Source organism: Penicillium verhagenii, assembly GCF_028828195.1.
Source record: "Penicillium verhagenii strain IBT 33310 chromosome Unknown utg000005l_segment0_segment0, whole genome shotgun sequence".
NCBI lineage: Eukaryota > Fungi > Ascomycota > Eurotiomycetes > Eurotiales > Aspergillaceae > Penicillium > Penicillium verhagenii.
The window spans coordinates 3989597-4009167 of record NW_026643169.1 but is presented as its reverse complement, the minus strand read 5'-3'; the positions used below and the strand labels follow the sequence as shown (position 1 = coordinate 4009167).

The 19571-nt window shown below is 48.5% G+C and overlaps 9 protein-coding genes across 9 annotated transcripts; 6 read left to right on the top strand and 3 right to left on the bottom strand.

Annotated features, from left to right (window-relative positions):
* Positions 1-450: 450 nt before the first annotated feature.
* On the bottom strand, positions 451-2314 carry nar1 (iron-sulfur cluster assembly protein NAR1; the record flags this gene model as incomplete). The annotated part of the gene is made up of 2 exons (XM_057164397.1): positions 451-2154; positions 2210-2314. The coding sequence occupies 2 exons, from the start codon at positions 2312-2314 to the stop codon at positions 451-453; spliced, it is 1809 nt and encodes a 602-aa protein (XP_057023078.1).
* A 600-nt stretch (positions 2315-2914) lies between these two features.
* Positions 2915-4000, top strand: N7466_004999 (uncharacterized protein; the record flags this gene model as incomplete). The annotated part of the gene is made up of 1 exon (XM_057164396.1): positions 2915-4000. One exon carries the CDS (start codon positions 2915-2917, stop codon positions 3998-4000), a length of 1086 nt encoding a protein of 361 aa, XP_057023077.1.
* Positions 4001-4335: 335 nt separating this feature from the next.
* Positions 4336-5467, bottom strand: N7466_004998 (putative formamidopyrimidine-DNA glycosylase; the record flags this gene model as incomplete). The annotated part of the gene is made up of 2 exons (XM_057164395.1): positions 4336-4816; positions 4875-5467. The coding sequence occupies 2 exons, from the start codon at positions 5465-5467 to the stop codon at positions 4336-4338; spliced, it is 1074 nt and encodes a 357-aa protein (XP_057023076.1).
* A 504-nt stretch (positions 5468-5971) lies between these two features.
* Positions 5972-6568, top strand: N7466_004997 (MIX23 family protein; the record flags this gene model as incomplete). The annotated part of the gene is made up of 1 exon (XM_057164394.1): positions 5972-6568. One exon carries the CDS (start codon positions 5972-5974, stop codon positions 6566-6568), a length of 597 nt encoding a protein of 198 aa, XP_057023075.1.
* Positions 6569-7016: 448 nt separating this feature from the next.
* Positions 7017-9642, top strand: N7466_004996 (peptide alpha-N-acetyltransferase complex A subunit NAT1; the record flags this gene model as incomplete). Its single annotated transcript, XM_057164393.1, has 3 exons — positions 7017-7098; positions 7160-9130; positions 9188-9642. 3 exons carry the CDS (start codon positions 7017-7019, stop codon positions 9640-9642), a joined length of 2508 nt encoding a protein of 835 aa, XP_057023074.1.
* Positions 9643-10458: 816 nt separating this feature from the next.
* On the bottom strand, positions 10459-12023 carry N7466_004995 (Tim22-complex subunit TIM54; the record flags this gene model as incomplete). The annotated part of the gene is made up of 2 exons (XM_057164392.1): positions 10459-11855; positions 11933-12023. 2 exons carry the CDS (start codon positions 12021-12023, stop codon positions 10459-10461), a joined length of 1488 nt encoding a protein of 495 aa, XP_057023073.1.
* Positions 12024-12881: 858 nt separating this feature from the next.
* Positions 12882-15004, top strand: N7466_004994 (serine/threonine protein kinase CBK1; the record flags this gene model as incomplete). Its single annotated transcript, XM_057164391.1, has 3 exons — positions 12882-13540; positions 13625-14128; positions 14215-15004. The coding sequence occupies 3 exons, from the start codon at positions 12882-12884 to the stop codon at positions 15002-15004; spliced, it is 1953 nt and encodes a 650-aa protein (XP_057023072.1).
* Positions 15005-16937: 1933 nt separating this feature from the next.
* On the top strand, positions 16938-18584 carry N7466_004993 (uncharacterized protein; the record flags this gene model as incomplete). Its single annotated transcript, XM_057164390.1, has 1 exon — positions 16938-18584. The coding sequence occupies one exon, from the start codon at positions 16938-16940 to the stop codon at positions 18582-18584; it is 1647 nt and encodes a 548-aa protein (XP_057023071.1).
* Positions 18585-18911: 327 nt separating this feature from the next.
* On the top strand, positions 18912-19223 carry N7466_004992 (Rpo12/RPC10 RNA polymerase subunit family protein; the record flags this gene model as incomplete). The annotated part of the gene is made up of 2 exons (XM_057164389.1): positions 18912-19123; positions 19199-19223. The coding sequence occupies 2 exons, from the start codon at positions 18912-18914 to the stop codon at positions 19221-19223; spliced, it is 237 nt and encodes a 78-aa protein (XP_057023070.1).
* Between the last annotated feature and the right edge of the window lie 348 nt (positions 19224-19571).

The window sequence follows — 19571 nt, the reverse complement described above, 5'->3', positions numbered from 1 at the left end:
TGGCACGGCAACCGCTTATATGTATGCACCTCATGCATTAATATATACCCAAAAGATACTAAGCTAGGTATTATTGCAACGGAGTTATAATTATATCTCGTAAGCCAAGAGTGTCTTTTACTACTTGATATTCTTGTGAATTTGAGTCTTGATTATTAAACTAAGCCCTGGAGAGGTTCAAAAGCTTTTTAATCGGAGTTTTATCAAACTAGTACTTTATACTACTACTCTTTGTTATACAATCAACCAACCAGCTAGCACTTGAGAGAACATAAGTACTATTGAAAGCCACAAAGGCCCCGCAGGGCCGCTGAGAAAAAGTAATGCATTTATCCATCAATGCCCGGTTCTGGTATATGCACCATTTAAATGCAGGTAATAAACTTCCTAACGCCATGCAAGAAAACAACACTATGCAAAATATGAAAAAAAGAACATAGCACCTGGGCATTACCACCCACCGCCAATCTTTCCAGCAAGTTCAACCACTCGAGTGGTCTCATCCGCAGGGGTTTGCTCTTTACCAACATCACTTTCTACCTTGCGGTAAGTTGTATAAACAAGCTTGGAGAGTGGGATACCCATAAATTGGGACCAGCGCTGCAAGCTTTCGTGGATACGAGCCTCTTTATCCACGATGGAGAGCGAATGATTTTTATCATCTAATTCCATCTCCGAGTCTGATTCCATTGAAAAGTAGGCCTCGTCAACGCGAGCAAGCCAGGCCCGTTGTTCATGGGGCGACGGCTTAGACGATTCAGATGCGACTGCATCCATTGACTGTGAAGAGCCAATAGCCTCGCGGGCGTCCTCCACCCGGATTTGCCCACCGCCATTTGTACAGCCACCAGGACAGGCCATGACTTCCACATATGCATAGTCGGAACCCGAGTTTGCTCCTGCGGCGACATTTCGGGACACAGGCTGGCGGCGACCGGCTACGGGCCTAGCCATAGGTTTCGCGCCTGGCATTCGGGACGCCCGCGCTGGCTTTAATTTTCGGACAAGGTTCTGGATGTTGCGGAAACCGTAATATCGAGCCGCTTTCATAATAGGTTGTCCCTCTCTGGACATGAGAACATACTCGACAACATCTGAATTGCGTCCGCGATTTGTGACGAGATCAGATCCAGGATTGCGTGCTTGGAAAGTGGTAAGAACGTGGTGCAAATAGCCCCCGGAGGAGCCTGTTGCAAGAGACTGTTCTGCAGGAGAATTTTGAAACGAAATGAATGATCCCAAGGTCTTTTCTGGGAATGGGGGATTGTAGTTCGAGGGAAGCGGCTGAAGAGGTAACTTTGGAAGCGAGATTCCCCGTGCAGAGGCCAAGGAAAGAAGCTCACGAGAAGTGATAACACAATCCACATCACGGACAGGTTCATATGGTTCTGTAATGGTGTTCTCAAGGCCCGTTTGCCAGGATAAATCTGTAAGTTCCTCACGGCTGGCCTCTAGCTTCTTGTCGAAACAGGGCATGACTGCCAAATGCCAGATCTGAGACGGTGGCACTCCAAGTGACTTGCTCAGAACTGTTTTGAGAAAGGTTCCAGACATTGCCTGGGGAGATTTGAGACGAGACAGATGTGGAAGAACGAAAGGGTGTGTCTTTTCAGCGTAGCAAATCCAGCCGGGGCAGGCCGATGACAGAATTGGCCGCTTAGGAGGGGCATGTTGACCTTCATTCGTAGCGTCCACAAGTGACTCGGATACTTCATCAGATGTAAGAACCAAGACAGCCTCCCGCATGGCATTTGTGTCCACGACCCATGTGAAGGCACTGCCTTGCTTCCCGCCACTTCGCAATCCTTGCGGGCCTCGCAGGAACTGGTCGATCATGTACCCCGCTTCCTTTTCCGAAATGCCATATGTTGCAGCTAAGCTGGCCCTCACCTGCGGGCTCACACTGGCAACGAATATCTTCCCATCTTTGAAACCGCCAGAGCCAACTGTTGTCCCAAGAGGCGATTGGGTTAAAGGGATCTCCGCGTTGGCGTCAAGGGTGTTGAGAACTTCGGTGTGCGATTGTAGCGAGATCAAAACTGCCTCTGCCGAGGTCACACAGCCAGAACAGGCTAGACAGTCTGTCAAAGAGATTTGCGCAGGGGGAAGGTTTTCTGGTTCGACCTTGTCTTCTGTTGTCACTTCGTAAGGATTCTAGGATGCAAGATCAGTAAATATCTCCAGAACAAAGGCCAAAAAGAATGCTTACCTGGGGTTCTTTGGTGCTCTTTGGAAGGGATTCAACAGGCTTAATACAGGCAACTCCGGGCGAAATGAAATCATTCAGGTCGTCGGCCGACAGGATCGCGCTCATGGTGGCGGGGTACCGCTTTGAACAATGAAGTAAGTCTCCACTAGCAGTGAAAGTCGGGTCACTCGATTTCTTTTTGTTGCTGATTAGTTAGCTTCACAGTATCTTATAAGTGTATATCAAAGAAATTCAAAGAAAGTTTGATGCTGCAGGATTAAAAAATAGTTCAGAAGAAAGAGAGCCAACGAGCATTGCGGGCTTTGTCATCGGTGGCGATATCGGCTCAAGATAAGGATTCACCGCCCGTGGCTGAATGATGTGCTCGTTGATTGGCTGCATTCGATCTATGTATTCCAGTTTTTTTTGAATCTTTATCTGTAAGATTCTTCTTTCAGTACCATTCATGTCAATGGATTTTTGACTTCTTCATGAAACATCAGGTGAAAGGATGGGTTCCAAAGTTATTTTTAAGTTCAAAACCTCAACAGGAAAAACCCATGCTTTCAAAATGTTCATCTATAATATACATAAAGACCAATTTAAACACAAGACATCTGGACTTGGAAGTATCGCAGTTTATGGATATGCTCTCCTCTCTCTTATGATAGAAGAAGCCCTCCAAGTCAAAAAAAGAAAACACAACCATTTGACTCTTTTTGCAACATGCCACCAGCCAGAACAGTCGCAGGAGGCGAGAAGAAGAAGCGGGTTGGAAAATGGGCACCCATCCCTGGGGCTTCCAAAGGCAAAAAAGGCCTGGGAGCTATTCCCGAAGACGAGGAAATTAAAATCACGGCATCAGATCAAGAAAGTGAGGCAACTCGTCGAGCAAAGGGGTCTAGGCCCGACCGGAACTACAGGAGCGGAAGAAAAAGACTCGCAGAGTCAATATTGACACCTTGGCGAAAACGGACTGCCAAAAACACGATGAAAGAGACACCTGTCGTCATTCGACGTAATGAATTGTACTCAGGCAATCTTTCTTATCTTCTCGAAGATGGAGATATCCCGCCTGTTCACATCGCAAAGTTCCCTAATATTAGGCCATGGAGTACGACCCGCATCAGAGTCATAAGGCAAGACAGCTTTGACTGTGCAGTCACTCTTATGAACTCACTTGAGATTTTGAACATCCCTCAGATACATCGCGTCTGTGTTCTGAATTGCGCCGACCCCGAGCGGTCTGGCGGTGACTGGAAGGACGCAGCAACAGACCAAGAGGCGCAACTCTGCTACCGAAGCACACTTGCTCAAACACTTCTACCGGAATATTATCCCCTCAAAGAGTCTTCCCCTCAGTGTGTCTACTCACCCAATGTGTTTGTTTTCAAAGAAAATGAAGAGCTGGAATTCTTTCCGATGTGGGTAGACTTACCTGACAGGCTTCCGATGGTAGCCGTCGTCAGTATGTCTGCCGACGAAAACCCACCAATTGATTATACTGGCAGAGACTATGGAAGAGAGAGTGATCGAACTCTCATGATGAAACGCATGCGTTTCATGCTTCGTGTTGCCGCTGACACATCCCATCGTGTACTTGTCCTTAGGGACATTGGATCCGACTACGGCCACCCAAATATGGCGGTTGCAGACTGCTGGCTGAAGGTGCTGAAAGAAGAAGAGTTTAGAGGATGGTTTATCTTCGTTGTATTTGCATTGGGTCATTTGAAAGATCATTACGACACCTTCAGACCGGTACTGCATAATGTTGATATCAGTTACCCCGAGTTTGAAGGCATTAACGGATAGGTCAAGACGCAACTATCAGATGATTTCAAGGTCTTGGATTGGAGATATCTGGTAAGATTTTTTCTTCGACGTTCCAGATGTCAATGTTGTTTTGTTTTGTTTTTTATTCTTTCTTGTTCTTCGTCTTTACTCCATGCCCTTGCTCCATGCGTTTACTTTCTTTGACCGTCTTCAGTGTTCCAAGTTCAGTTTCTTCCAGGCCTTGCTTTACCTTAGTACATAGTAAGTATTAAATATGAATATTCAGATCATATAAATGTTAGACTATATAGCAGCTGTCAAGACCATTCGAGTATTAAAGAGGTCGTATATTTGAAACATTTGAATAATCTACACTACTTTCTTGACCGAGTAGATCGTCTCTTAACCCCCGCATCTAGTACTTTCTCATCGATTTCTTTCTTAATCACCGGATTGCTTTTGGTCGACCGGCCTTTGGTAGGTTTTTCCTCAGCCTCTGAATCACTTTCTTCTTTGACACGTTTTCGCTTCGTGGGAGTATCGTTTGTTTCTTCATCTTTCACCACGGAGCCATTTTTCTTCTGCACCGCGGGAACGACGGCACTCGTCCTACCCCCGACGGTGACGAAAATGATCTTATCGCCATTTGGAAGAGCAGAGGGTTGGTTTTTCTTTCCCTTTCCCCATCGGTGCTTGAAGAGCCAATGCTCAGGAAACTTTTCAGAGTCCGCTAGAACCTCGATGGCGGTTGTAAAGACGTAATGCATGGCGGTGTGAAGCTCCTTGATCTGATCATCAGATAAAGTGTTGCTTGTTTGTTCCGGATGGATTTTGGCGTGGTACAGGATCTCATCGCTGGAGATTTCGTTAGCATAGGGGGGTCGAGTCTTGAGATCCAGAGAGCAGAGCTTACGCCATCCAATTCCCAATTCCACTGATATTCGCTTGGTCCAGTAGCAGAGCCTTGATTGGCATTCGCTTCTTCCTCAGCTTCTCCACCAGCCAAGCCTCGTTAACGAGGTGTTTATCCGCCACCGGATCTGGCCCATTCTCCTTCAGAGGGGAATGTTTGCGAATCTCGTCGGCCGGACAATCTACCAAACGAATTCGACTCAGCCTGCGAGCATCCACAAACGCGGCCTCTGTTTTGGGCTCATCATTGGTCTCGAGCAAGAATTTTGCATATTTTGGAGGCCACTCTTTGTCTGCTGGTTTATCAGAGCGATAATAATATGTATCGGCATCCTTGATCTTCAGCCATCCAGCCATGCCAAAATGCATCACAGGATGTGGAGGCGAGGACATGGCGATCCAGAAGTATTTTCCTTGTTGCCCAGCCCCTACTACCTTCTTGCCTTGTATCGACTTTTGAAATTCCTCGGCACTGGTGCCGACTTTGCCGTACACAATATCATCATGTTGTGCTTGCACTTTGGATAGGGTCTTGCCGACTAGATGTTTGCGAAGAAAGTGCACTATGCGCGCCACTTCAGCGTGTTCCGGCATTTTGAGCAGTAAAATGACGAGAGGGCAGTTCGGAATGATCCAGTAAATAATGTATGAGGACGCAAGGCTAGTAGGGATCAACTATTCTAACGCGTCTGCCATAACACGAAACACGAGATCACCTGACTAGAATTGCAAATCGACGGGACTACGCCCGATCGAGATCGGATGACTACGACTGAATCATACAACCGACTCAGTTAACTAATACATTGCTACATTCAAGCTATATTTGTCAACTAATTCAAGTGCGAGAAAGGTCAAAATTTTCGGAAATACTGCTGAAAAACTGGCTTTGCTATCTGCTTTGTGTCCGATATCATTACTGGTCACCTTCTCACAGGTTTCGATCACTAGCTCCACTCTTCTTAGTCTCCACCTAAGCCAAGCTGGAGTGGTTCTGGGCTACCAAGACGAACAAACAGTCCGAGGACGTAGTTCGCAACAAGATGCCAGGAGCCTCGATTTCAGAGACTCCGGTATTGACACCCCAATTCTGTTTTAATGAAAAGGCTCTTCGAGGTGTGTTGGAAGCTTGTGCATTGCGCTCTTGGATTTGCCTCCGCTGACATTTACCTCGCATCTTCACTAGATTTTCTGAGCCTATCCCGCTCAACCATCGACGATTCAATTACACAGCATTTGAATGCCTTGATTACACCCGCCCGAGAGGGGTTCGACCCATCATCGACCGCCGTGCGACAAACCGATTCCAGAAGTCATAAGGTCACCAACCCCGAAGCTTGCCAGGGCTTCAAGGAGAACGTTTTGTTTGCCTCATGGCAAACTCGCTCAGATGTCCTAACTTACTGCGCTGGAGTGGCTACCAGTCCCGATCCCGATGATCCGGACTTGATTCTGCGAGAGACCGAATCCGCCCGGGACCGAGAACGAGTTGTCGATGAACGACTGGACCCATATTCGGCTCGTTTCTTCCCTAAGGAACCTCGAACTGAGTCACTGGCTAATTTGGTTCGCAATCAGCGCACTGTGGAAGAAATCATACGGGCTCGCACATGGGGGCTAGTAACGGAGAGATGTGGCGCTGGATCTTCATGGGAAGATGCTCTCAACAGCTGGCGACACAAGCACCAACGATGAGAGTACCGGCTATGAAGTATAGTAGCTGCATGGGCTGGTTTGTAATATTGCCCTTATTCTTCTCCAACCATGACATCCCTGTAAATTATTGCTGCATATACTAGGGCGTTTATTGTCACGAATCTTACTACCATGTGGACCTGATCTATCTTGAGCAATTTATTTCTTCAACTAATCATAGTCCAACAGCCATATAAAGGAAAAATAAAATCAAAGGCTTCTATACAACTGAATTGGTTTTATTTATAATGCCAGGGCGTATTGTAGTTCATGGTCTGGGTTGGTAGTGTTCGTAACGTGTTACATACTGCAATATGTACTTGGGACTTGAGCTTGTCCTACCGCATCTTATCGGGGCAGCGGTTCTGCCAAGTTCGGCGGACGGACTCCCCGCACACATTGATTCCTCTCTCGCACAAGTCAATCCCCTCTCCAGCCATCGCCCACCATGCCGCAACCATTGAACCCCAAGGATCAGTCCTTGTTCCGTCAAGTGGTTCGCAACTTTGAGCTCAAGCAATATAAGAAAGGTCTGCCCTTTTCCCTTCTTCAATGGCCGGACCTCAGCTGATAGCATTTTCATCGCGATAGGTATCAAAACGGCAGACCAAGTTCTCCGCAAGAACCCCAAGCATGGCGACACGCAGGCGATGAAGGCTCTGATTATGAGCAACATGGGGCAGTCCGAGGAGGCCTTCACGCTCGCCAAGGAGGCCCTGCGCAACGATATGAAGTCGCACATTACCTGGCACGTTTACGGTCTCCTATACCGACAGGAAAAGAACTACGAGGAGGCTATCAAGGCATACCGATTTGCTTTGAGATTGGAGCCTGAGTCAGGCCCCATCCAACGAGATCTAGCTCTGCTTCAGATGCAGATGCGTGATTTCCAAGGATACATCCAGACTCGCACGGCAATGCTGCAAGCGCGCCCTGGCGTGCGACAGAACTGGACAGCATTGGCGATTGCTCATCACCTGTCTGGAGATTTGGAAGAGGCCGAGAAGGTGTTGACAACGTACGAAGACACATTGAAGGGAACCCCGCCTGTTGCTGATATGGAGCACTCTGAGGCTATCTTGTACAAAAACTCCATTATCGCGGAGACGGGCAACCTCGAAAGAGCTCTCGAGCACCTCGAGAAATTCGGGTACCGGTGTACGGATGTTCTCGCGGTCATGGAGATGAAGGCTGACTATCTCCTGCGACTTGGATCTGACCGCAAGGCCGAGGCTGAGGAGGCATACACTGCGCTTCTGGAGCGGAACCCCGAGAACTCGGTCTATTACAACGGGTTGATACAAGCAAAGGGTATTCCGGAGACCGACCACAAGGCATTGAAGGCGCTGTATGACCAGTGGGTGGAGAAAAACCCGCGTGGTGATGCCGCTCGCCGCATTCCTCTTGATATTCTAGAAGGCGAAGACTTCAAGCAAGCCGCGGATGTTTACCTGCAGCGAATGCTCAAGAGAGGCGTTCCTTCGCTTTTTGCCAACGTCAAGACTTTATACACCAACCCCGCCAAGCGCGACGTAGTGCAGGCTTTGGTTGAGGGATACGTCTCTAGCAGCCCAGCGCAAGGGAACGACTCTGCTGATCCCAAGGAGAAGGAATTCCTCGAACTGTCTTACTACTTCTTGGCCCAGCACTACAACTACCACCTCAGCCGCAACATCGCCAAGGCCATGGAGAACGTCGACAAGGCCATCGAGCTATCACCGAAGACTGTAGAATACCAGATGACCAAGGCGCGGATCTGGAAGCACTATGGTAACCCAGTTAAGGCAGCAGCAGAGATGGAGAAGGCTCGTCTACTGGATGAGAAGGACCGACACATCAACACCAAGGCCGCCAAATACCGACTACGCAACAATGAGAACGAAAAGGCTCTGGAAAACATGAGCAAGTTCACCCGCAACGAGACCGTGGGCGGTGCTATGGGTGATCTTCACGAGATGCAGTGCCTGTGGTATCTAACTGAGGATGGTGAGGCATACTTGCGACAGAAGAAGCTGGCACTGGCACTTAAGCGCCTCCACGCCGTGTACAACATCTTTGATACCTGGCAAGAAGATCAGTTCGATTTCCACAGCTTCTCTCTACGCAAGGGTATGATCCGCGCCTATGTCGACATGGTGCGCTGGGAAGATCGTCTGCGGGAGCACCCATTCTACACACGAATGGCCGTCTCTGCTATCAAGGCGTACATCCTCCTCCATGATCAGCCTGACCTCGCCCATGGACCGATGCCCACCATCGTCGATGGTACTGAGGGATTGACCGAAGAGGAGAAGAAGAAGGCCCTCAAGAAGGCCAAGAAGGAGCAGCAACGTTTGGAAAAGATCGAGTCTGATAAGCGTGACGCAAGAAAGGCCGCCGCCGCCAATGCCAAGAATGTCGATGGAGAAGTCAAGAAGGAAGACGCCGATCCTTTCGGCCTCACCCTAGTGCAGACCAAGGATCCTCTCAACGAAGCCATGAAGTTCTTGACACCCCTCATCAGCCTGAGCTCGCAGAACATCGAGTCCCAGACCCTTGGTTTTGAGGTTTACCTTCGCAGGAGTAAGTCTTTACTATCGACTTTTGTTTCATCTTATATCTAACGCAGTATTTTTTTAGACAAGCATATCCTTGCCGTGAAGTGCCTCTCAGCTGCCCACGCCATTGACCCCTCAAACCCCACTCTCCACTTGCAGCTCTTGCAATTCCGCAAGGCTCTCGAAAAGCCTGCTGAGTCCATTGACCCTAAGGTTGCCGAGGTTGTCAACGCCGAATTCGAGAAGCTCCTCCCCAAATCCCAGGACCTTGAGGAATTCAACGAGTCTTTCCTCTCTGCCAACAAGGCCAGTGCCACACATGTCCAAGCTGCTCTTTCTGGCCGTCTCCTCCTGAATGCGGACTCTAAGACACAGTGTGAGAAGGATCTTTTGGCTACCCTCGACTCTTCTGATATCACCATCGATGAAGCTGCTCTTGCCCTCGAGCTTCTGACTAAATGGGGTATCGATAAGGCCGCCTATGCTGAAAAGGCGACTAACAAGTGGCCAGAGTCTTCCGTTTTCCGTCTGAACTAGAGCTTTTGTCACCAGTGAAGCTAGGCTGAGTTCCACCAAGGTGGTTAGAGTATCGTTGGTTATACATATGATATGAAACACCATCTCAAGAAGAAAAAAAATCAAAGATCAAATATATTCAGATTACAAAGTATCTATTCACCCATGTGGGCAGCTTTGCCCCATCAACCTTCAATTGTTGGAACCTTGGAAGTAGTAGCATGTAAACCTTTAAATGTTGGAACCTAGTACATGTAAACTACATACTACCTAGGATCAATTTCGGGCATTTTTTTGAAGTAGGTACACATTGCTACCTGACATCTGGATATCTACTAGGTACCTCAGCTATGGATACCCAGTGTTTGAAGCCTGGGCAGGGCTCCAGGGCTCCGGGGCTGTCCACTTCCAAGGTTAGATCAACATTTGAATGAATTTGCACACATGTGTGAGCAGCAGCTGCATGTGGGTATATATAGTATGAGGTGCTACCTACTACATTATGGAATATTGCCCGCAATTCCCGAGGTCAGACATCAATTGATTGGTACTTTCTTGGTACATACATTATGATAAAAACTCAAATGTCTCAAATGATCTATTGCATATTGTGCCATATACACCCCAATGAAAATATGAAGCACTGAAAAAAGAAAAGAGATTGAGAGGCGCCTAATATACAACCTTGAAAGCCAAGGATAAAAGATATGCAAAGATAGAGCTGAGAAAACAAAACATTCCTCATGTTTTAGACAATCAAATGAGATAAACGAGGAGACACCACCTTTCTAATAATGAAACAAGGACCACAGAGGGTCATTAATAGCTATGCATCAGTTAAGCATCAAATTCACCATCGTAGTTGCCATAGATTGGCTTGCGGCGGATGGTCTCCTCATCTTCACCATATCCGTATTTGATCCACATGCTCTTCCAGAATGAGACAGGAAGCGGGCGCTCTTCACCAAGGATGTATTCCTCACGCGTAGCCAGACGCTGAGAGCGGGCTTCATCTTCAGGGGAAACTTGCGCAATGCTCATACGAGAGGCGATGCGAGGGTCCAGGACAATATCATCCAACCATTCGCGTTCCAGGTCCTTCTCATCACGCTTGTGCACAGACTTGTGCCATTCCTTCTCTTCCTTCTCTAGAACAGTCTGTTGCTCGTAGTGGCCCCGTACAACGTCGGTAGCGGAGCCTTCGGGGGAGGCAAAAGAGTCGACAGCGACGCCGCTTAGCTCGGAGTCAGCACTGAAGGATTCGTCGCGGAAGGGTCTCGAGCTGTTGGCGAGCACAACAGCAGCAACCTCACGGCCGATGTCTTCGGCGAGGTGGCGCTGGTTAAGGTAGCGGTACATGCGGATGGGGGTGTTCAGGAATCCGAGGATGTGGGGGAATTCAATGGGGGTGGAGCTGTCGAAAGACTGGGGAATAGAAGGCGGGAGTTGAGCGGACGGATAATTGGCGGATGTGATGTAGGCATCGGGAGGTCCGGTAGGCTTGGATGGCTTTTCTTCTTCCTTCTTCTCATCCTTCTCCTCCTTCTTATCCTCATCGAGCTTCTTTTCGAGTGTTTCGAGGGTCTCCACCTGAGAGGTGTTCTCGATGGGGGCATCCCCAGCCGCGATATCCTGAATGGGGTTTTCAGACACCTCGACAGCAGGAATCTCGGCAGGTGGGGGGACAGGAGCATCCATGGGTCCCAACCATCCCTCATGTAAACCTCGGATATACTCCTTCCATGTGTGTCGTCCAATCACCAAGTCACCCTTAGGGCCGGACTCATCTCGAATACCCTTGGCCTCCCGCCCTGCAACCACAATATCTTCAGTAGTAGGCTCGCGGACATCTGTGCTTGGTTCACCGGCTCTGCGCCTCAGCTTTCGGATATTCTCCGCCGTGCTGGCGCGCACCTGGCCTTCTCGTCGGCCCTCCACCACGGTGTAATCCAAAGCCGCGGCGGTCAAGATCGGCTTCACGTACTCCTTGAAATGATCTCTGGCAACCTTCAAGCCATCTCCCGGTGGTGCGGCAAGATAAACGGTCAACCTACGGCGCATCTCCGTCTCGCCTAGTGGCTCCTTCGCGATATGGGCAACCAGCTCACTCCATTTTTGCTGCGAGCGGCGCTTCTCTCGACGGTCGTAGATGATAGCGCTAGCAAAAGAACCGGTGATTGTGAGAAAGATCATCCAGTTTCGGGAAGGAAGTTTAAGGCGAATGTTGGGTAGACCTGATGGTTTTCATATTGGCATTAGTATTCCTGTCTGGCCCGAATCGCGAAATTTCCGGGGAAGAATGAGGATTTACCCATCATTTTGAAAACAGGATTCGGAGGCTTGGGAGCAGCCTGGGGCTTAGCAGCCCCGGCAGGCGCTGCTGAATTAGACGAATCCGCCATTGTTATTTTATGGGGAATCACGAACGATTGCTGTTGCTGTTGCTGTTCGCGCTCTTGCCATATTCTGGATCTGGAAAAAAGTTACCCGATCCCGTGATCCAAATCACGTGCTTATCTTATAGTTTTGACTTTGGGAATAAAAGTGTTCTTTCTTTTGTATTTTATTAACGGTCATGTTGAATTACTCCTACAATCGAACTCCTTCGAGTTATCTAGGAAAAGGCCTGATTTTCTGTGTTGGGCGAGGTTGATAGTCATCAATTCGTGCTGTCCCTTAAAAATGTTTCAAGTGGGTTCCGCGGAGAGTTGTTTGCTGCACCTAATAGGTTTATCCCTGTGAACATTTGAGCCTGACTGGAATGTCTTGTAACATCTGAATCAATCAGGGGGTCAATTACCCCTCCCCCTGGATGCTCATGGTCAATGTGGCATACAAAAGCATGAACATTTTGTATGAATTGTATGAATTGTATTAAATAGTTCATCTCAAAGAGACCCCGATAGGCGATATCGGATCCCATATTTAGTAACATCCAAGCAATGGGCATTTAGATCTCCATGGTTCGGTTTCTTGTTGGATGTGTAGGGGTATGGAAAAGGACATAGTGACATAGTACATTACAAGGTCAAAACAGTAGGCAACAACACATACAGGTTGTGTGACCAGTCATTGAGATCCAGGGGGAAAGACTATAACAATCGCCAGTTAATGTTCGGGGGTGGATTATTATTCTTTTGCCTCCTGAGAGCCACCGCTCCTTCAAAACCTCCCCGCCTTCTCCTTTACCCATCACCTTCAACTTCACACCCCACCATCTTTTTGTCTTCAGTTCCCTGGGAGTAAGGGCCACTTTCAAGATGGATCCCAATAACAACCCCAATAACCGCAACAACATGAATTACGGGTACAATGATCGCAACTATAACGCGGCTAACAACCGCGCGTATCCCACCACTCCGTCCGCTTTTCCCCAGCCGATTTATCAGACTCAGGGGGCCCAGGACCATGTCGACCCTTCCAACCCTGCCTACGCTCCTGGCTACTTCATGGCCAGCCCATACCCACCCCAGAACCAGAATCAGAACCAGAACCAGGCTCAGGCCCAGGCCCAGTACGCCCAACAGCAGCAATACGCACAGCAACAACAAAACCTGCAGTCGCCGCAGGCCGCCTACCAGAACCGCATGGGCTATCAAAACGACGGCACCAATGGTCTGATCCAGCAATTCTCCAACCAGGATCTCAATGCCAACCGTGGAGGTTTCTTCGGTCGGACAAACTCGCCTAGTCAGCGGCCCCGTACCGCGGGGGGCTCCCCGGCCCAGGGCCAGGCCCAGGCCGCACACTTAGTTCCTCCCGTGCCTCGCAGCCCTCGTCCGCCGGCGGAGAATGAGGAATTGCAGCGATTCTCTGACCGTTATTCCGAGAATGTGCACAAGCGGGGTAAGGCTGCAAAGGAATTGGTGACGGTCTTCTTCCACGAGAACATCGAACGTGCCCGGGACCGTAACATGCGGTAAGTTTTGAGTGTCTGGATCGACAATACCTATCTCCACATGATATCATTTAGTTCGGATTACTGACTGGCCCCATTTGGTAGATCCGTGGACCTTGACAAGACCCTCCGAGATCCTAACATTGTTGCTGAGAAGAAGAGTGAGGACGCCGAAGTGATTTCAAAGAGAGAGTCAGACTTCCTCCGATTCCTGCGAACCAAGGAGACCCCTCAAAACTTCCAATCGATCAAGATCATTGGAAAGGGTGCTTTTGGTGAGGTGAAACTGGTGCAGCGTAAGACCGACGGAAAGATCTATGCCCTCAAGTCTTTGATTAAGACGGAGATGTTCAAGAAGGATCAGCTTGCGCACGTACGCGCCGAGCGTGATATTCTAGCGGACTCGAAGGACAACCCTTGGCTAGTGAAGCTGCATGCTTCATTCCAGGATGCGGCTTATTTGTACTTGCTGATGGAGTTTTTGCCTGGTGGTGATTTGATGACTATGCTGATCAAGTACGAGATCTTCTCTGAGGATATCACTCGATTTTACATGGCTGAGGTTGTGATGGCCATTGAGGCAGTCCACAAGCTTGGCTTCCTTCATCGGTAAGTTATTCAGCCCTGTTATGATCATCTGCATGATCAATGTTGCATGCCCCTAATATGAACTGAATGCTCACAATTCCTTGCAGTGACATCAAACCTGACAACATTCTCCTTGACCGCGGCGGCCACGTCAAGCTCACTGACTTTGGTCTCTCGACTGGAGGCAAGAAGACCCACGACAACGCTTACTACCAAAATCTTCTTAAGAACTCGACATCAAAGGACCGCAACCGTAACTCTGGTTACTTCAACGATGCCATCAATCTTACGGTTTCCAACCGTGGACAGATCAACACTTGGCGAAAGTCTCGTCGTGCCATGGCTTACTCGACCGTCGGAACCCCCGACTATATTGCCCCCGAGATTTTCAATGGTCAAGGTTATACATACCTGTGTGATTGGTGGTCTGTTGGTGCTATTATGTTCGAATGTCTTGTTGGATGGCCTCCATTCTGTGCCGAAGATACTACGGACACATACCGCAAGATTGTGAACTGGCGTGAATGTCTTTACTTCCCTGATGAGCTGGTTCTCTCGCGTGAGTCTGAGTCCTTGATCCGAAGCTTCCTCTGCGATCCCGAACATCGTGTTGGTAGCGAGGGTGGTCAACATGGTGGTGCTACCCAAATCAAGAACCACCCCTTCTTCCGAGGTGTGGTTTGGGACCAACTGCGGAACATCCGTGCTCCTTTCGAGCCACGTCTCAGCTCAAACATTGATGTGTCTTACTTCCCGATCGACGAGATTCCGCAGGAGGATACTAGCGCTATCCACCGTGCTCAAGCCCGCGCTATGCCAGAGTCTCAAGAAGCCGAGATGAGTTTGCCCTTCATTGGGTACACTTACAAGGCTTTCAATGCTTTCCAGTCAACATAGATGCTTGGCCATCTTGTTTTCTTTTGTCAAGGATTGTCATTGAGCTTTGTGTGGTGATGAAACTCAACGCGTGAAAGCAGGCAGGGCTTGCATCACCGTGGTTTTTTTTTGCATACCTCAGGTTGCGCAATCCTAGACTGTTCTGATCTCACTACAAATCTTCATTCAGCATATCAGCGCGATTTTTTTTCCATTTTTCCGAATCATGACCCCAAGCGCCGTCTTTTGGTTCTAGTTATCAGTATCTAACGTTCTACGTGATGGTATTTATCCCTTTTGCATCTCCCCAAAGAACAGATGTGGGGCTTAAACATTGCATCCTGCATATTAAGTCATGATTTCCATCATCACATAGTATCTCATAGTTTGCAAAATCAAAAATATCCCCTCCTTATGATATACTACTTTATGCTGGAAAGGCCGGCAGTTACTATGCCTCCCCCTTTACTACATGAGTCCCTGTTGGTTTTTTTTATTACATTCCCTAGTTGGTCCCTAGGTAGTTGAGAGGTAGGAGATGAAGGTAGGCACTGGACAGTGAGTACTACAATGCGGTCAATACCTATCTCAAGTACTGAGTAGTATGTATATGCCCATTCCAACATCGAAGTATTAAGCACGTATTATGTACTGCAGGTGGGCACTTCAAGGTTAGATACATCCAATGCTATTATCATGGCATCCATCTGACATCACATGCATGTATCTATCTCGAAGCTTCGTGAAAAGTCTCAATGTTCTGCCTAATGGTCGACATTGGGAGGTCTCGGCCATCTATGCCTCTCTAGCACCTGTAAAGCCTTCCTCAACTCCACCGCAAAAAGGTTCGGCTCAACTTGATATCCTGAATGATGGCTCGGGAACATGAAGCGTGGGCATGCTAACATTTCCGCCTGAGCGATGGTTGTTCGAGCATAGAACGCATCTCCGCTTTGCACTCCAGCTGCAACCCCGATCTTGACTCGATTATCCACCATTTTTCTCAGGTCTGGACAATATATGGTAAGCGCCAAGTATTCAAATGTTCATTCTCCCAAAAATTCCTCCAATCCTCACACGAAGGCTCCGCAAGGGGCGGACTACTTTCAAACCCCTCCATCTCCATTCGAAAGACCTGCAGAGCGGCATCCTCGCCCGACGAATGATGAATATCTAACAGCATAAACGCCCGATCCAGGCGATACGTCGCATCATCAAGCAGAGCCGTAGTTGGTGCTTCATGCACAATCACCCGGTCGAGAAACTCTGGATAACTAACAGCAAACTGAAGTGCAATCACCCCGCCCCCGCTATTCCCAAAGATCGAGGTCCATTCATGACCCCAGGCTTTGCAGATGCCGATTATATCGCGAGCCTGCTGGGCCGGGCTGAGTGTTTTGGGCAAGGCCACCTGACTGGTATTTGTCTGTCGGCGATCATACGTGCATACTGTAAATGATTGGTCTAGGTACTCGAACAAGGGGTTGAACTGTCGACCTATCCCACCGCCGCCAGGGATGAATATCAGCAAAGGTCCTGTGCCTTGGTACCAGTAATGTAGGTCGCAGTCCTCCGTGAAGACTGATTCGTGTATGGGATTAAAGGGTATTTGTTCAGATGGTATCAGACTCTGGTTGCTTGGAAGTGGGCTGAATGATTGGAAAGAATCTAGATTTCCGGTGTGATTGTTGGTAAATTAATACATTATTGCATGGTAATCCGCAGATGAGTGCTCTCTCCACATGTGCAATGCAACCCCACGCCGATCCAGACGAATCCGTCTTTGCTCGATGTCCATGAATCATTGCCCTCCACCCACTTGACAAATTTTTTCCCCTAAACAAATGAAGTCAAAATAGACTATATCAGTCTGGGGGCTTGGGTGTTGGAAAAGAAGTTCCAATTCTTCTTGTCTATAATGTCTCAAAAACCAAGCCCTAGACTACACCCCACGATGGGTGTACAAGCAGAATCTACTCAGAATGAGCCTTCTCAAAAAATCACCACCAAAATGCTCCTTCTGACCATCTGTGTCTCGGGCGCCGCCTGGATTGCCGAGTTCGACAACGGTTACGCCGGCATCGTTCTAGTCATGCCCGCATATAAAAAAGCATTCGGCCACTGCCAGCAAGTTCCCGACCCAGTGACCGGAGCCAGTATCGAGCAATGCAGTCTCACCACGCTACAACAATCTCTCATTAGTGTGAGTATATTATTTATGGCAGTTGGATGTGCCTTTGCAGGAATCTTCGGCTCGATGCTCGGCCGCAGAGCGACTATCCAAATTGCTTGCCTTTTCTGTATCATTGGTGCCGCCGGGATGCTGGGTACATCGGGCAGTTTTCTGAACTACATGGTCTGCAAATGCATCAACGGCATCGGAATCGGTCAGCTTCTGGCTTCCAGTATTGTTTATGGCTCCGAGTGCGTTGTCGCAAGCAAGCGGGGCCTTTTGCTCGGCATTTATAATATTGGACTCGCGATGGGCAATGTGACTGCGGCGGCTGTATGCGCTGGATCAGCAACTCTATCGCCGACAAACGACTGGCAGTGGAAAATGCCTATAATCTGCCAGATCCCTCTGGGTATCATCCTTGGTCTCGGCGTGATGCTGTTTCCTGAATCACCGCGGTGGTTATTGTTGAAAGGAAAAGATGAGCAGGCGCGGAGGTCTTTCGCTACATATCAGCACTTGGATCCGGACTCAGCCGCCATCGCAACTCAACTCAACGAAGTCCAAAAGCACCTCGATCTTGAAAGGACACTCGACGCTACTACATCCTGGTTGGAGATCTACCGTGGTGTCAATCTCCGACGGACCGCCGTTTCCGCTCTCATTCTCGTTGGACTCGCCATCAGCGGCGTACAATTCGTGGGGCCATTTGCAGCACTGTTCCTCAGTGGACTGGGGATTGATAATCCATACCTGATCAATGTGATTGTTGGGCTGTGCATTTTCGCCGGTGCCTTCATCGGCCCTGTGGTCCTAGATTACGGCGGACGACGATTCGCCATGTTATACGGGTACGCAGCTATGGCAGCCTGCATGCTCATATTGTCCGCCGTTAGCACGGCTCTCGGCCAATTTGCTCCCACATCCCAAAATGTTGTGGTTGTCTTCCTTTGCATCTGGGCATTCGTTTTTGGCGGATTCATTGGTCCCAGTGTATGGCTTGCTTCGGCTGAGATGCACAGTGTCCGGATGCGCACGTACGGGCAAGCGAATACGACATTCCTATATGAGATTTTCAGTTTCGGAGCCACATTTTGGACACCTTATATGTTGAATGTCAACTATGGTAACATGGGATCTGATGTTGGATACTTCTACTTTGGGGTTACGTTAGCGGTTTTGATTTTAGTGTTTCTGTTCGTGCCGGAAACTTCCAGATTAACGCTTGAGCAGATTGATGACTGCTTTCTATCTGGGAAAAAGGCCTGGAAGACTTCAACCAAAAGAAATATTGCTATTTCTCGTGGCGACTTGATCGAAACTGTACAGTCTGAACATGAGGCGCTTATGGTTCATCGGGCTCAAACTGCATCTACAAGCCAGCAGGTGAATCAGTCAGTCCAGACTGCCAGCTTGTCTGATTATTAGTACACATAATACCAGTACACAATTATTATTAATTTGACGATATCTCTTGAGATCTCGGTACCTCAAGGCTGTCATTCACTTTTACTGAGTAAATTACTTGAATGTCTTGAAATGTTGTATACTACTAGATTCAATGCTACTAGTTAACTTAGAACTAGTCCCAAAGTGGGTCCATATATACGATGACTAATCATCCAAGATCCGCGATCCGAAAGAAAATCCCGACATTCAGCGTATCTTTCTACCGTTACCTTTCACGACCATCGCATCTGTCACTCAGCCGAAATTTCCAGCGCATCACCTTCGCAAACTCACCAAGCATCCAAAATGTCTCGCGAAGCCTACCAAGTCCCCTCCACCGGAGGCACCCAGAACGCCTTCAGCAACGATGGCGGATACAGCAACTCCATGGCTATCGACTCTCCCTCCGTCGTTTACCTGTGCGGCGAGTGCTCTGCCCGTGTCCCCATCAAGCGTGGAGACCAGATCCGTTGCAAGGACTGCGGTCACCGTGTGCTCTACAAGGAGCGTACCAAGCGGTGAGCTTATCTTTCGTCTCCGGAGACCCTCTTTTTGCTGGCGCATTAGCTGACGTTTTCTTTTCTTCTGGCTAGTATGGTGCAGTTCGAAGCTCGGTGAAATCGACCATAATATTTGATGAAATCCAAGGGGCTTGGCCCGGATTTGCGGTCCTGTGAACGTTGGACGAGCTTGTGATATCTTTGCGCTTTTTTATTCTCGCTTTGACGAATTATGCATCAAATGGCGCTATGGGAAATTCAAACAAATAAATTTTACATTCGATACCAAGATTGGCGATCTCTTCATTTTTGTAGGTGGCCGCTTTCAGCCGGTGATTAAAAAGCTACTATATCTTGGGATGGATGGAAAGCTTCTGTAAGTTCAAGTTGCGTTTGACTTGGGCATTGATGTCATTCCACATTATTCATTCCATGAAAGATATTTGGTAAATAATATCTTTAAAAA